Source organism: Garra rufa, chromosome 5, assembly GCF_049309525.1.
Source record: "Garra rufa chromosome 5, GarRuf1.0, whole genome shotgun sequence".
Classification (NCBI taxonomy): domain Eukaryota; kingdom Metazoa; phylum Chordata; class Actinopteri; order Cypriniformes; family Cyprinidae; genus Garra; species Garra rufa.
Window position 1 is genome coordinate 6,078,568 of NC_133365.1, and position 20,716 is coordinate 6,099,283.

At 36.9% G+C, this 20,716-nt stretch overlaps 2 protein-coding genes across 2 annotated transcripts; both read right to left on the reverse strand.

Moving 5' to 3' along the window:
• Positions 1-104: 104 nt before the first annotated feature.
• Positions 105-10,681, reverse strand: LOC141334352 (solute carrier family 25 member 45). The gene is made up of 7 exons (XM_073839406.1): positions 10,465-10,681; positions 10,286-10,346; positions 8,289-8,332; positions 8,119-8,190; positions 6,523-6,711; positions 6,189-6,429; positions 105-1,673 (listed from the first exon to the last, which is right to left on the reverse strand). The coding sequence occupies exons 2-7, from the start codon at positions 10,320-10,322 to the stop codon at positions 1,390-1,392; spliced, it is 867 nt and encodes a 288-aa protein (XP_073695507.1). The 5' UTR covers positions 10,323-10,346; positions 10,465-10,681; the 3' UTR covers positions 105-1,389.
• A 366-nt stretch (positions 10,682-11,047) lies between these two features.
• LOC141335040 (cytochrome P450 2J2-like) lies at positions 11,048-20,271 on the reverse strand. Its single transcript, XM_073840313.1, has 9 exons — positions 20,087-20,271; positions 18,358-18,520; positions 18,127-18,276; positions 15,908-16,062; positions 15,551-15,727; positions 15,036-15,177; positions 13,945-14,132; positions 12,422-12,563; positions 11,048-12,345 (listed from the first exon to the last, which is right to left on the reverse strand). The coding sequence occupies exons 1-9, from the start codon at positions 20,267-20,269 to the stop codon at positions 12,170-12,172; spliced, it is 1,476 nt and encodes a 491-aa protein (XP_073696414.1). The 5' UTR covers positions 20,270-20,271; the 3' UTR covers positions 11,048-12,169.
• Between the last annotated feature and the right edge of the window lie 445 nt (positions 20,272-20,716).

Below are 20,716 nucleotides of genomic sequence, written 5' to 3' on the forward strand. Positions count from 1 at the left end.
GTAAACATCAGGCAAACAATATTTAATATAAAAAATACTGTTTAACAACATTTTTACAGATATCCAGATTTTAAAAGCTAGTGTTAACAAATGGCTTTTCATAAAAATGCACTTTAAGCTTCGGTAGTGTTTTTAACATAAAACCTAAAATATATTAAAACTATAATAGTAATACTAATAAAATGACACATGTTGCCTTTCTGTGGCTGAAATCGGCTCCTGTTGTAACTTAGAAACAAATGTTTCATGATCTTTCAGTAATGATTGTAATATGCTAAATTAACATAATATATGTAATATATAATATTTCCCAATGATAAAATTAATGCAAACTTGGTGAGCCAATGAGACTCCTCAAAAACTCACTAAAATGGATGGATTCCTATTGAAATGACTGGATTAATTCCCTATAAAATTTCACTGAGAAACAGTAAAAGTGCAATATAAATGTCATTTATAGTGATAATTATTTATTTTTTTATTAAGTCACTGGGATAATTCGAAAAATTAAAATCATTGCCACTAATATGATGGAAACCGCTTATTCATAGGGACTACTAGAGGTGTGAATCACCCTGCTTCCCGTCATAAAAAACCCTATAGGATTTTTTCCATTGGCTTTTAAATGACTGGAGAAAATAAATCTTGCACATTTTGATGACTGTCAAAAATAAACTTTTATGAATTTTAAAGCCTAAATAAAAAAACCGAGGCTATATGAACTAGACCACAGTCGGACTACAGTGACGTCTGCACCGTTAAGATTCTGACTTTCAGTCTTTACTTAAAACCCATTTCCCTGAAAGTTTGAGTTTGAATAGTTTGCAAATGTATGATTATAAACACAACATGGCTTAAAAAGTGACTAGAGAGAAGTTAAGTTTATATGTTCATTGTGGTTAATGTTTCATGTCCTGACAACCTCTGTAGTCCCATGTTATCAAACCACCCTTTTCAAGACGAGTAGACTTTTTTTTAAAAGTTCTATGTTACAGAATAAAACATGAAAAATGTGTGTTCTTCACAGACTGTATTTTAGGCATTTAACAAAAAAATGTATTAAAAAACCCCAATGAACTAGGTAACACTTTAGAATAGGTAACACTTATTAACTATTAATTATGCATATTACTAGAATATTGGCCATTTATTAGTACTAATTAAGCACATATTAGTGCCTTATTCTACATCCCTAATCCTACCCAATACCTAAACCTAACAACTACCTTACTAACTATTAATAAGCAGCAAATTAGGTATTTTTTGAGGGAAAAGTTGTAGTTAATAGTGATTAAGTGTTACCTATTCTAAAGTGTTACCAAAAAACTAATTTGCAATCTCGTTTCTGAGTTTTGGCCTACACAAATCCATCATCCCTGCAGCACTCCCTCAGTTGTGAGAGGAGTCAGTCATGGCTCTCAGCAGCATCTCAAAGCTGAGGAAGGTCACAGCGTTCACAGGGAATGCTCTCACACTGTTCAGAAGAAGGCCTTTGAAGAAAACCCGAATGCCCTCTTCACGCACACTCACAGTAATGCAGTTCATCACACCGCTGTACATGCGTCCGCCGCCGCCGGACATCTGCAGTCGAGCCTTCACCACGTCCATGGGGGTGGCACAGGCCCATGTGACTACACCAGCAACACCTCCAGCCACCAGCACAGCACAGTTACCTGAGGGGCACATCATCATATTATCACTCAGTTTATCACTCTTATCAATCTAGACATCGACTATGTTTACACGTGCACTAACAATGTGAACAGGTGGTTCAGACTGCCTAGGTAAGTCGGCGCCGAGTGGCACTGCATCAGAGTCTTTCTCCTTTAGCGTAAGATCATCTCCTCGCTGGTGAACACAGAGCAATTTTTCACACCTATTAGAACAAAATTCTGCAACACTTGTTACGAAATGCCATGCTCCTGAAGGAGTGGAAGTCGGAAGACATCATGGCCTTTTTACAAATTAATATCCTTATTAATTTTTCACACATTTTTAGTAGATGGTCTCCTTAATAGTATTTGTTGTTTGATATTAGTAGTGGCTAGAAATATGCTTTATAAAAAATAAAATCACATGATGTTAGAAGTAATTGTGTTCCAAATGTGTTTTGTGCCTGTTGAAGTTTCTCTTTTCACAGAAACCTGAGATCACACCTCAGGAGGTCAGGATGACCCTCCTGATTAATCCCTAGACTTGTATTAGAGAAATCCTGTTGATTTGTCTCCATTTCAAGGGGCTAACTGTTAAGTATGTGTGTGTCTCCAACCACAATGATAAAGAGTCTAAGGCAACCTTGAAGACAGACAAGGCCTCTGTGTGTGAATTTGTGTGTGTGTGTGTGTCAGTCTCTGTCTCTGATCTTAGGCGTGACGGCGGAAAGACTATCCTGAGGAGGTTCTTGCCATTTGTTGATGTTGCGGGTCATAAACGGGCTTCTGGAGACAGCCTGTTGTGTATGACCTCTGATCTTTGTCGCCTGTGTAATCACTTGTTGATAGCTTTGATTTTGTCTACCATATGTGGAAAATTTTACAGTTATCTAAGTTTTTGACCAATCAGGATCTTCCTATCCTATGCATTGACGTAATTAGCAACCTCTGTTAGAGTATAATTACTGGTGTTTTGAACATGTACGCAGAGCGGCCTACGAACTCCATCGAGAGTGTTGAAGCTGACTTCTGCTGATGAAACTGCAAACTATTTTCTTCAGTAAACATGACTTCGATTGATTGAATCTTTGACTCCTGGTTTTTGTTCATCATATCTGGTCCTTGGGTTTTTGCTGTAAAATTCCCCTTACACTCCCCTACACACCACAGTAAGTGCATTGCTTGCCTGGGCTGTGTCCATGCTAAGGCAACGCTCATGGGGATGGAGTCTCTCCTCACACGGATCGCTTTCTATCATGAAGGCTGTCGCTCATGGTCTCCCATTTTATCCCCTCCCAGAAGCCTTAAGCCCCATTCACACTACACGCGACATGCAGCGACTAAGCGACGCGATCCCATTCATTTCAATGGAGAGCCGGCGATTTCAGGCGACGAGAGCGACAGCGGCCGTCAGCGACCGTTGGCGACCGGATGTGGGCGTGTCCAGCGACGCGACAAAGTTCAGAATCTCTAAACTTTATGCAAATGAAGAGCGACTTTCGGGAGCGACAACCAATAGGAAAGAAGACGATAGTGCTCGTGATCATTCTCCTTTCAGCTCCAGCAGTGATTGTCCTGTTTTATATGACATGTCCATGCCCACATACAAAAATAATGTCAACTGCATTAAAATGAATTGTAACCTGCTTGTCTTTGTTTCTAAAGTTGCTTTGGATAAAAACATCTGTTAAATGACGTTACTAAGCAACCAGTAATGAGAACGCCCACTAGCGACCTCATCGCCAGCCTCTGGCGACAGAAGTCGCGTCTAGTGTGAACGGGGCTTTAGAGTAAGAAACAGTAGAGTTAGAGGGCTGTGCAGTCGGGCAGCTAATGGCTCCATGTCGTGGACAGCCTGGTGTGAAGGGTTGGTCGTGATCTGTGGAGGACCCTGGCTCCCTTCCGTCATGAGAATCCAGTACTCTATGGCCCAGTTTGGACAGCGAGCTCATTCGCATCCTTATAAAAGCCATTGAAGAGCTTGGCTTGGAGTGGTCAGCCCCAGAAAAGCCCGTCCGAAGAGGCCATATGGACAAATGGTTCTTTGCCAAGGTGCCAACAGTGAGCCCCCATTCCCGTCAGAGACCTGCACCATTCTTCCCTGAAAGTTCACAACAAACTTACCAAGTGGTAGCACACTCCTCAGGCCACATCCACTTTTCTGCTTCACTGCCCTCACCTCCACTGACGGTGCTAAAGAAAAGGGCTATGAGAAGCTCCCTCTTGAAGAGGCTGTCTCTTTCACTCAAGTGCTAAGTCAATCAATCAATCATCAATCAAATTTTATTTATATAACGCCTTACAACAGCCAGAAAGGTGCCCAGGGCGCTTTCCAGAATAAGAACAAGAATCAAAGAAGACAACACTAAATAAAAAGCACAAATGTACATAAAAAAACAGCAATCGAGTCAGTGGCTACGTGTCGAAAGCTTGTCTGAAAAGATGTGTCTTCAACTGTGATTTAAAAACACACAACTCAGTGTTGCTTCGAAGCTGTGCCGGAAGTGCGTTCCACAGCTTTGGGCCCTGGACCGCAAATGTCCGGCCTCCAAACTTTTTATAATTGAACTTGGGCGTAACCAGCGCTGTCTGTTCAGAGGAGCGCAGAGTTCTGGCTGGTTGGTAGACCATAACCAACTCTGCGAGGTAGGCAGGGGCCAGACCATTGATGGCATTGAACACAAACATCAGGATCTTAAACTCCACCCTGAACCACACTGGGAGCCAGTGGAGAGAGCGAGGGACAGGGGTGATGTGAGAGCGTTTGGAGGTGTTGGAGAGGAGACGTGCTGCAGCGTTTTGAACCACCAAGGCCAGATCTTCCTCCAAGAAGTGTCCTGTTCAGTTCTACAGCTTAAACTACCACTATGATAGCGGACCAAATAACAAAAAAGAGCACTTCTACTTCCAGTGACATGAATGTCAGAGCCCTTCTGAGCAGTGATCTGCCATTCAAGAGACTCCAACCCTTCGCCGGTTTCTGCAAACTGTAAAACAAGGTTACTTGCTCCAATTCACTCATAGACCTCCTCGCTTCAGTGTCATTCAAACTTCAGTCCAGGATAACGATGCTCACGTTCTCCGATCCAAAGTGTCTGCTGAAAAAAGCCGCTGTGGAAACGCATATCCAGATAACCCCTCACCACAGACCATTTTATTAAAATTTTAGGCAATTTTTTTGGCATTATTCTTGATAGGACAGTGGAGATATGATGGGAAGCGAGTGGGAGACAGAGAAGGGCGAACTATATCAGAAAAAAGTCTATGAGGTGGGAGTCGAATTTGGAACACCTGAAGTGCAACTGCGCTATATGCCGGCGTGACACCACAGACCATTTTTGGGATTCACGTTTGAGTGAGTGGCTCAACAGTATACAGTCCTCCCTTTCGGACTGTCTCTGGCACCACACACTTTTATTAAGTGCATGGTGCACTGTGCACTGGCAGACCGGCATTCAGCTCCTGGTTCAGCCTGAATCAACACCTGTGTAGCAACTCCCTGCATATGAGGAGGTTTTTCTAGCCCTAAACACCTTAAACACCAGCCTTAAAGGTGCATCACGTCCTTGTCCGTTTGGGCAACGTGACTGTGGTAGCCTTTATAAATCACTAGGGCAGTCTCAGGTAATGTCTCTGTAAAAGATTGCAAGATGTCTCCTCCTATGGACACTGATTCGGGTATATACCAGGCAAACTGAACCAAGGAGCAGATATGTTATTCTATGGCAGTTGCACCTCCTCTGCAAAGTGAGAGGGCTGTGTTGTGGAGTCTTCATGTGTGGCCCCTCGACAGGAGTATTTGCAGCTATCCATGAGGGCAGATAATACCATTTCTGAGGGTAAATCCCCATCTCTGAGACTCCTCTATGCCCTCAAATGTTCAGAATGTAGACCTGTCTTTGTATGACATCCGTTTTGACTTTCTTACCAGAGCTGCACTGTGCTAATTTACTCTGCTTGGTTTGGACCCTATAGGGCTCTGGCCAGTTTTGTCGATCAGAGCAGCTCTTTGCATGCTTAAAGGGCTGACAGTTACAAAGCAGAGATTATACCACTGGATAGTTGATGCCATTACATCTTAGTGGGCTCACAGTGTGCCATCGAAGTGAGGTGAATGGCCTCCTCCTGGGCATGGTCCAGCAGTCTCTATTGGAGACATTTTTGAGGCAGCCACATAGTCTTCACCATTCACTAGGTTTTATTACCTTGATGTCCCTGCCCTTCAGGCACAGATTTTATCTTGTACCCCTGCTAGCGATCATTGCGGAGTACTCTGGCCAGGTGGCCTGGATCTTGCTGATTCTGGGCCTGTTGTGCCCTTATTAGCACATGCTTCCCTTAGAACCCTTGCATCAGATGCCCCAGGGCTGAGTGACTTTTCGAGCTTATTGCATTATTAATCGATTATGAGCTTAATCACAGTATTTTGATTGAAGTATTGCTTTTACATGAGGTAAAGTTTAACCATATTTTTGGCGTAAAAATAAATGTACAAATATAATTAACTAATATATTTATTTACTTATGCACAATTACCTGGTTGCTTTCCTTTCTCAGTCAGCATTCTGCAGATCAGCTCATATGGCAGGAAGTAAACTCCAAAACAAGGCACGTCCCGCAGGGCAAGAGCCCAAATTCCTCTGAAAAGCCCTTTCACCCCATCCTCTCTTAAGATCACAGCTATACAGTGTATGGGGCCTCTGTACTTATTCCCACCTGATTTTGTCTGGTTCTGCAGACGCACTTTGACCAGGTCTATCGGAGCTGTAACAAACAACTGTGAGAGCGGATCAAATCAGCAAAAATTAGTGACACGCAATGTGTTGTTTTAGATTCTTTTGAACTTTGCTGGCTTGATGCCCAGACTTGCCTGTGCTAAACCTGAAAAACACCCGGCCATGAACACAGCAGTGAGTGGTGGCTGCTTGCTTTGGTCAGAGTTGTTGCGATGTGACTGAGCGAGGTAATCCATTGCATTACTGTACGAACCAAAGGCCACAGAGTTGCTAATGGCAATAGAGAGGACAGGAAATGACATGCCCTTAAAAAATCCACGGCACTGGGGGGAAAAAAGCAAAAAGAACATCTGTCATTCAAGTGATTAACTTTTTTGTAGACACAGAGGTAACTTTGTCTGGATGACAAAGCTGAATTTTCAGCATTTTTTTTATGTAGCACTGCCCTGATAAGCTTCAAATTTATGCCACAAGACGATATAATGAAGTACACAAATGATGTGCTATGTTGTGTTGCTTCCTTGATAAAGATTTTTCATGTTTTATGACAGTTCTTCACAAGTTCACAAAATTGTTAACATTCACTGATGGTCAAGAAACAAACACACTATTTCTGCGTCTCATTTCGGAGGCTGCATCCTCCGGAGGTCGCATTTGAAGGCTGCACACGCCATTAAGGATGTCTTATTTTTTTTTAAAGTAACCATAATAAAACTGACTGTTAGTCTTTTGTTTGGTTTAAAATACTATAATTTGTTTTTTACTTTACAATTCTTCGGTTACTTTTCTTAAATGAGACTTCCCCGATGACGTATGCAACCTCCGGAGGATGCAGCCTTTGAAGTGAGACACAGCTGCTATATTATTGATGCAAACCTTTGAATAGAATGGTGTATTCTGTCTTGTGGTAAATATGTAAAAATGTTGTGTAGCTTCACAAGGGCAGTACTAAAAGAATTCAAATTTGGTGAAGAATTTAGTTTTTCTTTATAACCTCCAATAATGTCATTATACTTCAAAAAATCAATGATAACTATCAAAGAGTCAAGATTTCCACTTCCTTTAACAGCAAAGCCCCCCATATTATAGCAGGTCAATCCAAATGAATTGTCCTTTTTTATAGTTTCCTTCTTTCATCAGGTCATTTTGCAAGTCTTTGGCACTTTTCCCCCCTTGATTATATTGTGCTTTTTTTTTTTTACACCCTAAAGGTTTTTTGGTAAAACACATTTTAAAGGTTTAAATACGACTTCCATCTGTGTCTCTAGGAACATTTAGTGTCATCTTGTAGCCATAGACCTTCTAATCTAACAAAACAATTTATTTTCTTTAGCTTTTGTGAGAGCTCTTTTGCCGTTTTTGCTACTCAACTATAGCACATTTGAGCTAAACGTAGGTATATGTAACTTCTCAAGCTAATTCAGTTTTGTTAAGAGTTTGCAATGGCTTAATTGTGATTTAACAATTTTGAACCTACCAAATAAATGGCTTAAAAATGATGGCAAAGCTGCACTGCAAAAATTCCCTTAACTCCAAAATACTACATTATATACAGTATTGACATAAAATAAAATAAGTTTTAATTTACCTCTGAACTGTTATGACAGCAATAAAAAAATCTCCAGAAAAGCTTACATTTTTAATCTCTCGAAGGGTTGAATTATTTTGATTATATATAAATATGTATACATTGATTTTCTTATGGCACTACATAGTGTTTGATGACTTACTCCTTCATGTGTGTATGTTTTGACCACACAGTCAAATATTCCTCTGTACACAGCCTGGGTCTGCAAGCGCACCTATGACCAAAACAAAGGCATCAACTCTTATTAGTAGTGTCAATGACTAAAAACCAGCTAATCACACATACTTCAAATCTATTAGCAATGATACTCACCTTTACTGTGTCCAAAGGGTGTCCAACAACTAAACCAACAGCACCTGACACCAGATATGATTATTAACCACTTGTGAATCATTGAACAGTTTGCAATCTGAAACAGTGAAACATTTATAATAATAATCCAGGGCAATGATTACTTTTTTTTTTTTTTTTTGTAAACCATGTACAAAAAATATTGCAGCTGTATTGTAAAAGAGATTATTATTTGTTAAGGAAAAATGCTACAGGCAAAACCATTGTTTTTTTTCCCCATGCACTACATGCGTATTTTATTTTAACTTAAGAAATGATTATATTAATTATTATAGAAATTAATACATTATTAAATTAATATATTAACAATAGGCAGTGCTTGTCTTCTACATTGCAGACAGCATTCAAAAGTAGTTTATCATTAATAAATATTACATAAAGTACATCAAACAAAATAGGCCTACATTTGTATCCATTCCACAGTCTTTTAAGTCTATTGTCTTGTTCTGTATTTGTATTATTATTAGCCTATTGTTACTGGTTATATATTTTTTTTGTTCTATATGTAAATAATACTGTTTTTTTTTGTCCATGCACTGGTCAATTTCCATATCGTGTCTTATTTTAGACTAGTGCAAGGAAATCCAAAATGACCTTTTAAGTGATTCATTTTTGCACTGTATCAATTTGTGTCTGTAGACCTGCACAATACAAAGGCTTTTTTAGGCAGCACTTGCAAAAACAAAACATTAGTTTATTCCATTTATATTCTGAAGGTTTTGATAAAATGAAAAAAATTGGTGAAGATTAACCAAACATGGTGGTTGGTTGGTTATTGATTGATTCATCCGCTGTTCAGGGTTTTGTCCTGGAAGTGTATGGAAATTATAGTGTTTTTAGTTATAGTGTATAATTATAGTGTTTATTTAATTATACGATGCCTAATTGTCTTATCTAAACCTAACATTTCAGATAACTCTAATCCAAATTGTGGTAATGTACTGTGATTTATCAGCTGGGGAAAGTATGGTGAAATCTATTAGTTAACATTTCTACCTCTATTGTGTTTCCCTAGTATTTATAATAGATAGTCTACCGTAGTCATACATAGGGTTGCCACCCGTCCCTTAAAATACGGAATCGTCCCGTATTTGAGAATGAAATTGCGCGTCCCGTTTTGAATCAATACGGGACGGGTTTTGTCCCGTATTTTTTATAATTTTTCTAAAGCAGCGTCTCATGCAGTTAATCAATGCGGTAAAGCCAGCCGCGGTCCAGAAAAACTCGGTCAAGCCAGCCGCGATTGATTTTAAGTGTACGCGCATATTACAGTGATTACGGTAGTTTCAGAAACAACACAGAGAGAACGCCTTGCAGAGCGCTTTTCATCTAGACGCCCAGGACTGAGAGATAATACTACAAAGTGCTCGTGAATTTTTACTTACTTATTTATTTGCATTTCAGCTTTAATATCCGTTTTATTTATTGGTGTAATTTTCTTTTCTGAGAAATGGGACGTTATTAGACTTTAAGAGTCTAATAAGTAGAAGAAAAAAACAATGATCATTTCTTATTCAGGAAGGCCCATATTATATGCAAAACTCATATGAAACCTTTTTTAATGCAGCATTTTTTGAGATATGGGACATTATTACATTTTAACGGGATATATAGACCCCATTTCTAAAAAGTAGAAAAAAAAACAATGATCAGTTCTTATTCAGGACGTCCCATATTACTGCAGCATTTTTTAGATGACCCCCCCCCCCCCACCCCCCCAGAATGCGTCCCTTATTTTTGGGTATTAAAAGTGGTAACCCTAGTCATACAGTGTGTTCTTCAAGGTATAAGAAACGTTATGGTATAAGGAATATCATGATATCACCACAGTTTATAACTTTGCAGTTAATGGCAATTAAAAACAAACTCAAACCCACCTATTAGCAAATATATTAGTTTCAATGTTATTTCAAGCAGACAAGGTACTGATTTGTTCCAAAGCAAAAGTAAAATAATACCTGAAATCCATCCTGCGATGAACTCCACAAACGGCATGGCACATTCTTTTTAACAATCTACCTGGTCAAATATATAAATAACAAAAACATATAACACAATAATAAAAAACAAAAACATTTCTTCTGTTAGTCCACGGTGAAATGTGTCTTTCAAAACGCTTTTGAAGAAGGACACTTACTAATGACACGCCGCCAAAGTTCAGACGCAGCGCGCTGCTACATGAACCCCAGCACAACAACTCATAGAAATTAAATATTTTTCCAGAAAAACTCGGATTTCACGACAAAACATGCGTGTGTCCTTTCGTGCAGAAATAGTCTTGCTTCAGTAAACTGTACTATCACGACAGCGACCGCAATGACTCCGACTTCTGTAGAACTCTGCGAATCCGCATCATTGCGAGAAACTTAAGAGTTGCTAAAAAGTAACTAGAGAAAGAGAAAAGATGGGGTCTTAAGAGTTTGTGAGTTCTCAAGAGCTTCTCTACTGCCGTCTGGTGGTGATAATGCACCTTGCCAGATGTTTATCATGCTGAGCTCACGTATTATTTCCAAGAGCTTCAAAACTGATTCTTTGCAAGGCATCCTCTTCAACAAAATATAAAGGCAGTTGTAAATTATCAGTGAAATGCATGAAAATATGTACTGTGTATAAGTCAACAGGGTATTTTTCCACCCAGTATTAAAATTAAAAACACAAAACATTTTCAATTAAATAGAAATCTTATTAAAAACCAGATCACAAACCATTCTTTGCTGGATTTTTAATTTCTGGGAAATGAAGTGGATCTTACGTCAATAAAATAGCATCATTCACATTTGCAATGCAATTAACGTTTTGCAGTCTAAACATTCAAATAATACAACAACAATACTGACATTAGTAAGCATATGTTCTGTCGTTTAAATAAAGAAGTTTACTAAACTTCATCACAGTTGCCATCAAATAAATCTATTCATATTGAAGAGAGAGATTTACATGCGATATATGTTGACCGCATTTTACTGCATGTATTAGCATAACATCAGTCTATTACAGTTTTTTACAGACGCTAGGACACATTTCTCAATACTTAGGTCACTTTTGCAAAACTCTTCACACAGTTCTCCTAACCGACTTTCAGCTTGGCAAAGCAGTTCATTTCACATTCAAAATGCACTACAACTACCAAAACACTTTATTCAGGTCTCAAATAAACTCATTCTTCCAGAACACTAGCAAAGGTTGACAGCCGACAAACACACTTTGTCACCCACAAAACAATGAGCTAAAAAACACTAACAACGTGTAGCATTACACAGTGTTTTCTTGTGTAAAACAAGGACACATCTCTGTTTATAATTGCAATATATGTTACTGGAAAGAAACAGACTTGATGCAGAATTCGTCAATATTTTCTGTCGTTTATTTATTTGTATTTTTTTGCACTAAGTAATTCCAAAATACAAGAATTTGTATACACACCATCCACTGATACAGATACAATAGTAATGCTAATCTACTCGCATTTTTAGATTTGAAATATGTTTCAATAAAATATCGCTGTTGAATTTTGCTGTCTTATTCAGTTTTGCATTATGTTACTGTTTTGAACATAAGTTTAACAGTTTTGAAAACCGTATGTAAGCATGTGCAAAATGTCCTGTACGTACAAAGATTTTTGGCAGTTGTTGTGTCTGACTGAGAAAAGAATTCATGAAATTTGAGAGATGTAGTCATTGAATGCATTTTGTGCCAAAACAATGATAATTGATCCTCAGTTTATCCCACATAGACTTCTGTTGTGCTCACTGCGTGAAGAGTTTTGCAAAAGTGACCTAAGTATTGAGAAATGTGTCCTAGCGTCTGTAAAAAACTATAATACAACTGTAATGCAACAATTATCAGCGTAACGACGCACACATCTGGGAGGATTTATGGGACGTCTTGACCTGTTCCTGATCCTCAAGGCGAGGTTCTAGTCCTTCCGGAGCTGAGAATGAGAACTTTTGGAGGAGGGAGGTGAAGAAGAGGAAGAGTATGTTTCGTGCCAGCTGCTCACCCACACATGACCTTTTCCCTGGACACACGTATGCACACGTCATCTTACATTAAAACACCATGTGTGAGTGTGAGTGCATATAACGAAAGACTACCTGCAGAAAATGTATAAAATGCTTCCCGTTTCTTAAAATTCCTTTGGTCATCTAGGAAATGTTCGGGATAAAACTGATCCGGTTTTTCCCATTGTAATGAATCCTTCAGCACAGAGGAGAGATTGCAGATGACTAGTGTGCCCTTGTGTGAGAAAAACAAGCATATAATTACAGTCACATACATAATACAATGCAGGAGTTTGCTTTTCTTTTTCTTTTTCTTTTTTTTTTGGACCAAACGTACATACAGTTGAGGTCTAAAGTTTACATCGCCTTTTCAGAATCTGCAAAATGTTAATTATTTGACCAAAATAAGAGAGATCATATAAAATACATGTCTATTCAGTACGGACCTCAATTAGATATTTCACATAAAATATATTTACATATAGTCCACAAGAGAAAATAATTAAATTTATTTAAAAAAAAAAAACAGTTCAAAAGTTTACAAATTCTTGATTCTTAATACTGTGATGTTTTTTTTTAAGCATTTTTGTGTATTTTAACCCGTTCCTTACAACGAGTGTATGATTTTGAGATCCATCTTTTCACACTGAGAACAACTGAGGGACTCATTTGCAACTATTACAGAAGATTCAAACGCTCACTGATGCTTCAGAAGGAAACATACATTAAGATCCGGGATGTGGAAACTTTTGGAATTAAAATATCAGGGTAAATTTAACTTGTTTTGTCTTCTGGAAAATATGTAAGTATCTTCTGTAACTTCTGAAAGGCAGTACTAAATGAAAAAAAAAAATGGTATTTAGGCAAAATAAGAAAAATATACACATCTTCATTCCATTCAAAAGTTTTCACCCCCAGCTCTTAATGAATCATGTTTCCTTCTGGAGCATCAGTGACCTTCTGTAATAGTTGCATATGAGTCCCTCAGTTGTCCTCAGTGTGAAAAGATGGATCTCAAAATCATAGCAGACCCATTGCTTAATATGTTTAATTATTCATTTGTGGCTAAAGAATTACCAAAGACCCTTGGAGAAGCTTATATATCGCTTGTATTAAAGAAAGGTAAAAGTCCTGATATATGTGCACTGTAAAAAGTGAACAGTTGGATCAACTTAAAAAAATTACTTCAATTGGTAACACCTAAAAAATTAAGTTGATTGAACTAAGATTATCTAAGTGTGGTCAATCACACTTAAATAATTTTAGTTCAATCAACTTAAATTTTTTAGGTGTTACCACCTGAAGTAATTTTTTTAAGTTGATCCAACTGTTCACTTTTTACAGTGTACAGTCATTGTTGGAAAGGGTTCAAATACACTAAAATACTGAAAAACCAAAGAATTTGTGGGGCCTGAAGGATTTTTCTGAAGAACAGCCGGCAGTTTAACTGTTCAGAACAAACAAAGGGGGTGTAAACTTTTAACATACCCAATGCAATTTACAAATGACCCAAAGCAAATAAATATAAGCACAAGCTATTAAACCAAAGGAGAAAACAATCTAAAAAATGCTGCCATGCCAAATGTCATCAGAGTACAAAACTAAAGCAGCATTACTTTAGGAATGAAGTATCCAGCCAATGCATAGTCTCGACTTGTCAGGCGCGGCGCAGTCAGAGAGAAGATGTTGCCCACTCTCTGAGTTTCATGAAGAACTGCATCGGTATAAGGCATACTGGCTCGGTCTGCCAAACATGGCTGATGCCACTTCCCAATTACACAGTCAATCTCATCTTGAACTTTCTCTATGAATAATGACAGAAATCAGACATTTCAGTGGCTATGTTTGCAACCACATATGGTACAGTATATTGTGATTAACTTACAATGACGTATATAAATATTCACCAAAAATAGAAAATCTGCTGAAAATATTCTTATCTTCAAGCCATCCAAGATGTAGGTGAGTTTGTTTCTTAATCAGATTTGAAGAAATGTGTCATTCCAACACTTGCTCACCAATGGATCCTCTGGAGTGAATGGGTGCCGTCAGAATGAGAGTTAAAACAGCTGCTAAACACATCACAATAATCCACAAGTAATCCACATCACTCCAGTCCATCAGTTAACATTAACAGTTGCATGTTTGTATGAAACAAATATATCATTATGTTTTTAACTTCAAACCGCTGCCATGAAGAATAAAAGGGCTTCCTGTCAAGTAACATTATTTTTACTTTAAGCAAAAAATGGGTGACGTGTCAAACTCACAAATATCAATTGGTTCTAAAACAGTTGTAAACAAACTGTTGGTGGAGGAAACATTAATATGGATTGTGGACTCATATTTCAGCCTGAAGTAACAGTTTGAAGTTAAAATGTCTTAATGATGGATTTGTTTCTTACAAACACACAGTTTTTTCACTTCACCTGACATTAACTGATGGACTGGAGTGATGTGGATTACTTGTGGATTATTGTGATGTTTTTATCAACTGTTTGGACTCTCATTCTGACGGCACCCATTTACTGCAGAGGATCCATTGGCGAGCAAGTGATACATTTCTCTAAACCTGAAACAATCTCATCTACATCTTGTATGACCTAAGGGTGAATGTTAAAACATTTTTACTTTTATGATTAAATATATTGAAGAATATAAATGTATATGGTGATTTTACAGAACAGACATTTTCAAGTTCACTTACTTTGGACATCGGGGTACTTGATCATTAACAGTAAAGCCCATTGAAGAGTGTCAGTCGTGTTTTGTGTGCCAGTCTTAAACAGGTCCACAGTGATGCAGGCAAGATTATCCACAGTGAAAGCAGCCTCTGTGTCCTTCCTTCTCTAAAACAAAAGTATGATTCAGACACATGGACCAGATTTAAAACTCTGTCAAACCATAGCTGAGCTCTTGATTGATCATAATTTTAAGTCAACATGAAATCAAAGTCTCATTTCTTAATGCATGTTCCTGTTTTCATTGTGTGCAATTCATCTGTGGATGCTGCAAATGTTTCTTTGCAATCTTAAATCAAAAATATAACCTATAACTATATAACTTGACAACATATAACTTTCTTTTCCTTTCTATAATTTTTCATGTCCACAAATTGTGAATGCCATTTCATTTTGACTTTATATTTAAAAAAGACATAAATTTTGCTACAAAGTGCTACAGGAATCAATAAATAATCAGTGAAAGTCTTTATTGTCTTACCTTATCTATCTCTCCAATGTAGGTATCTATGAAATCCCGATAATCAAAAGGATCCCAATCCTTCTTATGTTTCTCAATTTGTTTCTTAATGAAGGCTGTTAGCTTTGTATAGTTTGCTAAAATAGTCTTATGTGGTCCATAAAAACGTTTGACAAGCCAAGGAAATGCATTATAAATCTGAAAATATATTAAAATTTGACATCAATATTTCACATCATCTGATTTAAACTAAAACTGGCAAGCAATGGTAAAAGTTACTGCATGCCACATCAATTAATTTACAAAAGAATAGCTCAAATAAGTGCATTTGGAAAAACAAAACCTCTATATTTGACAGAAAGAAAAGTGAAAAAGTACCTGAATTTGTGGAATGTTTTCTAGGAACGTGTCTGAATTAAAAAGTAGGTTCTGGAAGTCAGTGAAGTTGTCATCAAAACGCTTCCCCAACACAAAACATCCAATTATATTAGCGGTGGCACTGTTTAGGATGTCATGAGGACTGAAAGGGCTTCCTGTCAAGTGATGATATTGTTATTTTAAGCAGAGAATGCGTAGTTTACAGTTTGTAGTTTGTGTTTTTTGGAGTTTGACAGATATGGTCACTATAAATTACTACTGTATAGAAAAGATCTGCATGAAGATACTTTGCTGAAAATATACTCACCCACAGGATATCCAATATATATATGAGTTTGTTTTTTCATCAGAACAGATTTGGAGAAATGTATTATTCCATCCCTTGCTCACCAATGAATCCTCTGCAGTGGATGGGTGCCGTCAGAATGAGAGTCCAAACAGCTGATAAAAACATCACAATAATCAACAAGTAATCCACACCACTCCAGTCCATCAGCTAACATCTTGTGAAAATAAAATGTTGTTTGTTTGTAAGAAAGAAGTCCAAAATATTGACTTTTAAAATGAATCTTTTCTGAATTATGAGAGAAATCTGCACAGATCAAACATAATTTACAAGCTAAAACAGTTCAGAACAGCTCTAAACAAATATGTGGGTGATTTCTAATGTGGGAGACAACAGGAGATGGGATTTTTCACTGGAGGAAGCATTATTATGGATTATGAACCAGAAGTGAGTGTCTGAAGTTAAAACATCTCAGTGATGGACTTCTTTCTTACAAACACAGCTTTTGGCTTCACAAAATGTTAATTGATGGACTGAAGAGGTGTGGTTGTTATCAGCTGTTTGGACATTCTGACGGCACCCATTCACTGCAGAGGATCCATTAGTAAGCGATGCAAGATTAAATTTCTCCAAATCCCATGAAGAAACAAACTACATCTTGGATAATCTGAGGGTGAGTACATTTTCAGCAACGTTTCATTTTCGGTGAACATTTAAAAAAATGTGCTGCATAGGAAAAAGCTAAATAAAACAGCATACATAAGTTTGGAAACGGATGAACAGTTCCTTTAAGACCAGCTGCATATTGAAAGACTATATGCCCTTTTTGTGGTATCTTTCGGAATTTCCTTTAATCATAGCATGCATGTTGAAATTTGAATTTAATCTTCAGGAGAAAAAAGAAAGCAGAGCATGGAAAAATATTTCTTCTATTTATTTATCTTTTTAATAATAGAACAGTAAGAATGTAATGAAAATACATTAAGAAATGTGTTTTCATGGCAATATAACTGAATTTTCATCATGCAAAAATGCAGGTTATAAGCGTTTTGGATATTCTTCGCGTCATATTACAAAGCCTCAAGGACCTTTGCATAAATAAAAAAATATTCAGACATTTATGTGTGCATGAGAAACCATTAAACACAGAATACAGGACAAATCACACACTGAGCCACCTATTGTGCCATCAGCCCATTTTGCTGAGTGGTTCTTGGGTTAAAGAGACCTAAGGCCTTGAAATATGACATACTGCCCTAAAAACATTTCGAACACTTTTGTACGGTACCAGGTCTTTTTTATAGACTCTTAATCTTCTCAAATAGGACAATGCACACAGCTGTATTATGCCATCAGCCCTTTTTGTGTCATGGTTTCTCCGCTGCCACAGAGGATGTGTTACGTTGGCCATTAGGCCTTGATATTAAACGTACTACCATAAGGAAAGCCAAATTTTAAGCAAGTAGATTTCTATTAATTCATGTGCATCCATGCTCTCGTTTTATTTGTAGTAAGACGGCAGTGATGCACAAAGGAAATAGGTTATATCAAACTAGAATTTGTAATGCATAAAAATTCCCATGTGAATAATTTTTTGAGGGCACAAAAAAGTGTCTTGTGTGCATGTAAAAGTATGTATTTTTTTATTCTATTTCATTTATATGTTATGTATTTTTATTTTACAACATACGTGGGCTCTGTATGTTGTCACTTAGAGAAAATCAACAAAAAAAACCCTGAGAAAATAAAAATATTTACACATGACTGTAGTATATACCAAATGTAAAGCTGAAAATAATGCTGTATGAACTTTAATGTTAAATATGGTCTGAAAATCTACTGTGAGGTTTGGAAAAGTATGGAGTTAATTTAGCAGAATTAACAAAGCATTTGGCCAACAATACCAGAGACAGAGTTTAATACAGCACCGCACCTTGCTGTTCCTCAAAGCTCTGACACAGATAGATGCATTCTTGTTGAATGTGAGTCTCCAAAGCATTTTTGCCCTCTGCAAAGGCTTTCAGGTGGAAGGCAGTAAAATGGCGCTGCTTCCTCCACTTATATCCACTGCTCAGAGAAATGCCTGGAGTTCACAAAAAGGTTATTTCAAACAATTTGCCAACTCTTGTTCATGATTCTGACACTTGGTAGAAACTAGGCTCACCATTTCCTTTAAATACGTCTTTAATAGGAGGAGATATAAGACGGTCCAGAAAGTAGTCACCTTGTGTCACCAAAACCTCCTTTACCCATTCATATCCAGACACCAGCACGATCTTGTCATAACCCACTCTGAGGCTGAAAATGTTGCCAAATTTGGCAGCCACCTGCATAATCGGCAAATTAAACAACACCGATTTAATATCCCATAATGGTAACATAAATTAACTTTATTGTTTTGTTTGCTTTTAATTTTTTTTCTAATGTCAATAAACTGGATGCAATTAGACCCACACTTCAACGATTCCAACAAAACATTACACGCAGTGTTGGGGGTAACGCATTAGTTACGTAATAATATTACTTTTTCCAAGTAACTAGTAAAGTAACGCATTACTTTTCATTTGACAAGAAATAAGTAAATAAGTAAACCCAGTTACTTTTTCCCCTTCATTTATTGATTAAAAGCTAAGTCCCCATATTGAGAGAAATTGTAAGATGTTACTTTAGTTCTATAGAATAAATGTGAACATGCATTAATTCATCTCACTCACAAAAAAAACAGATACAGTGTTCTTCAAAATGAATAAAAACAGTGAAATTCAACACAAATCTGCAATAATTAAATATGTTGAATAATACAAATATCCTTTATGTATTTAATACCATTTTATTAACCAATGTCTTTGCTGCCAACCTTCGATGATCCAATTCATCTGTACTAATAAGCAAAAATGACTCAAGATAATCTAACATTTGTTTTCCTTTTTTTATTGCTAGGAGCTGACATTTTTTCTTCTGCGGTCTACTGTACAGACGTCAATTTACTTTTCTCTAAGCCTGAGGCTTTTGGTGTGAAAAAGCTTTAACATTTGACAAAAATAGAACATTTTATATTAAAAACAAACAAGCAAGCCCTGCCCATAAAAAGTAACTAAGTAACGTAATTAGTTACTATTTTAGGGAGCTCAATATTGTAATGCATTATTTTTAAAAGTAACTTTCACCAACACTGGTTACACGTTTCTATTGAAACTTGTATATAATGTTTAAATGTATTTGTAATTATCTGTTTGTAATGATAAAGTTGCAATTTATTACATATACTACATTTATAATATTTACCACAGTTAATAATTTTTTTTTTAGTATGTTGTTCATGACATCAAAATAAGCGTACTTTAAACAAAAGATTGAGAAAATGATTTAAAATGTACTTGACATGATTACAAAGTGCACTAAAAATATGTTACGTACACTTCAGTCATTTCATATTATCTTTAGTTACACAGTAGTCAGTATTTGAAGTGGATCAAAAAAATAAAAAAAATAAAAAAAATAAATAATAAAAGTTGTCCCAAATCAAGAACCGGTATTGTTTTGGTTTTAGGACTTTGATGAAAGGTTTCAATCCACTTCATATGTTGACTACTATAGTTGAAGGTTTGAAGTACACTACATGTGCATATTAAGTGCACTTGTTTCATTTAGGCCTCTTTTTAAGAGAATCGTTTAGATACCCTGACAGCTTCTGCACAAAACAGCGCTTTTTTTGGACAGTGGTTCGACAGATAAACACCATCCTGACAAAAGCATGTCTGTTCCCACGGTTAGACAGCCCCAGTCTGTGGTTCATACATAGACATTACGAATATAATATCGGAATAGCTTCAGAAAGCGTCTTTATAAGCTCTTCTTTAACGTGTGTGACAGAACCAAGATAAAACTTTTACCTCATCCATCGCACGACAGTCGAAACCGAAGAAAACGTTGCCAAGAAACGGAAAACCCCAAGGTCCTGGAGGAAAGTTCGGCGCATTCTTACTTCTCCAAAAATCAAAAGCGAGTAACGATATGAGAAGAAGTCCCAAACAACTCTTGACATCCAAGGCATTCAGTAATGGCATCCAAAGCATGGTGGTGCTCTGGCCAGAGTTTGCTTCCAAAGTCCATTCGAGTTCTCGCGTCAGTATCCACATATCATCAGGCGTGTAGTCGAGCAGATAGATAGATAGATAGATAGATAGATAGATAGATAGATAGATAGATAGATAGATAGATAGATAACATATTAAAGCATTGCTGTTTCTTTTTTTAGATAGATAGATAGATAGATAGATAGATAGATAGATAGATAGATAGATAGATAGATAACATATTAAAGCATTGCTGTTTCTTTTTTTTAGATAGATAGATAGATAGATAGATAGATAACATATTAAAGCATTGCTGTTTCTTTTTTTTAGATAGATAGATAGATAGATAGATAGATAGATAGATAGATAGATAGATAGATAGATAGATAGATAGATAGATAGATAGATAGATAGATAACATATTAAAGCATTGCTGTTTCTTTTTTT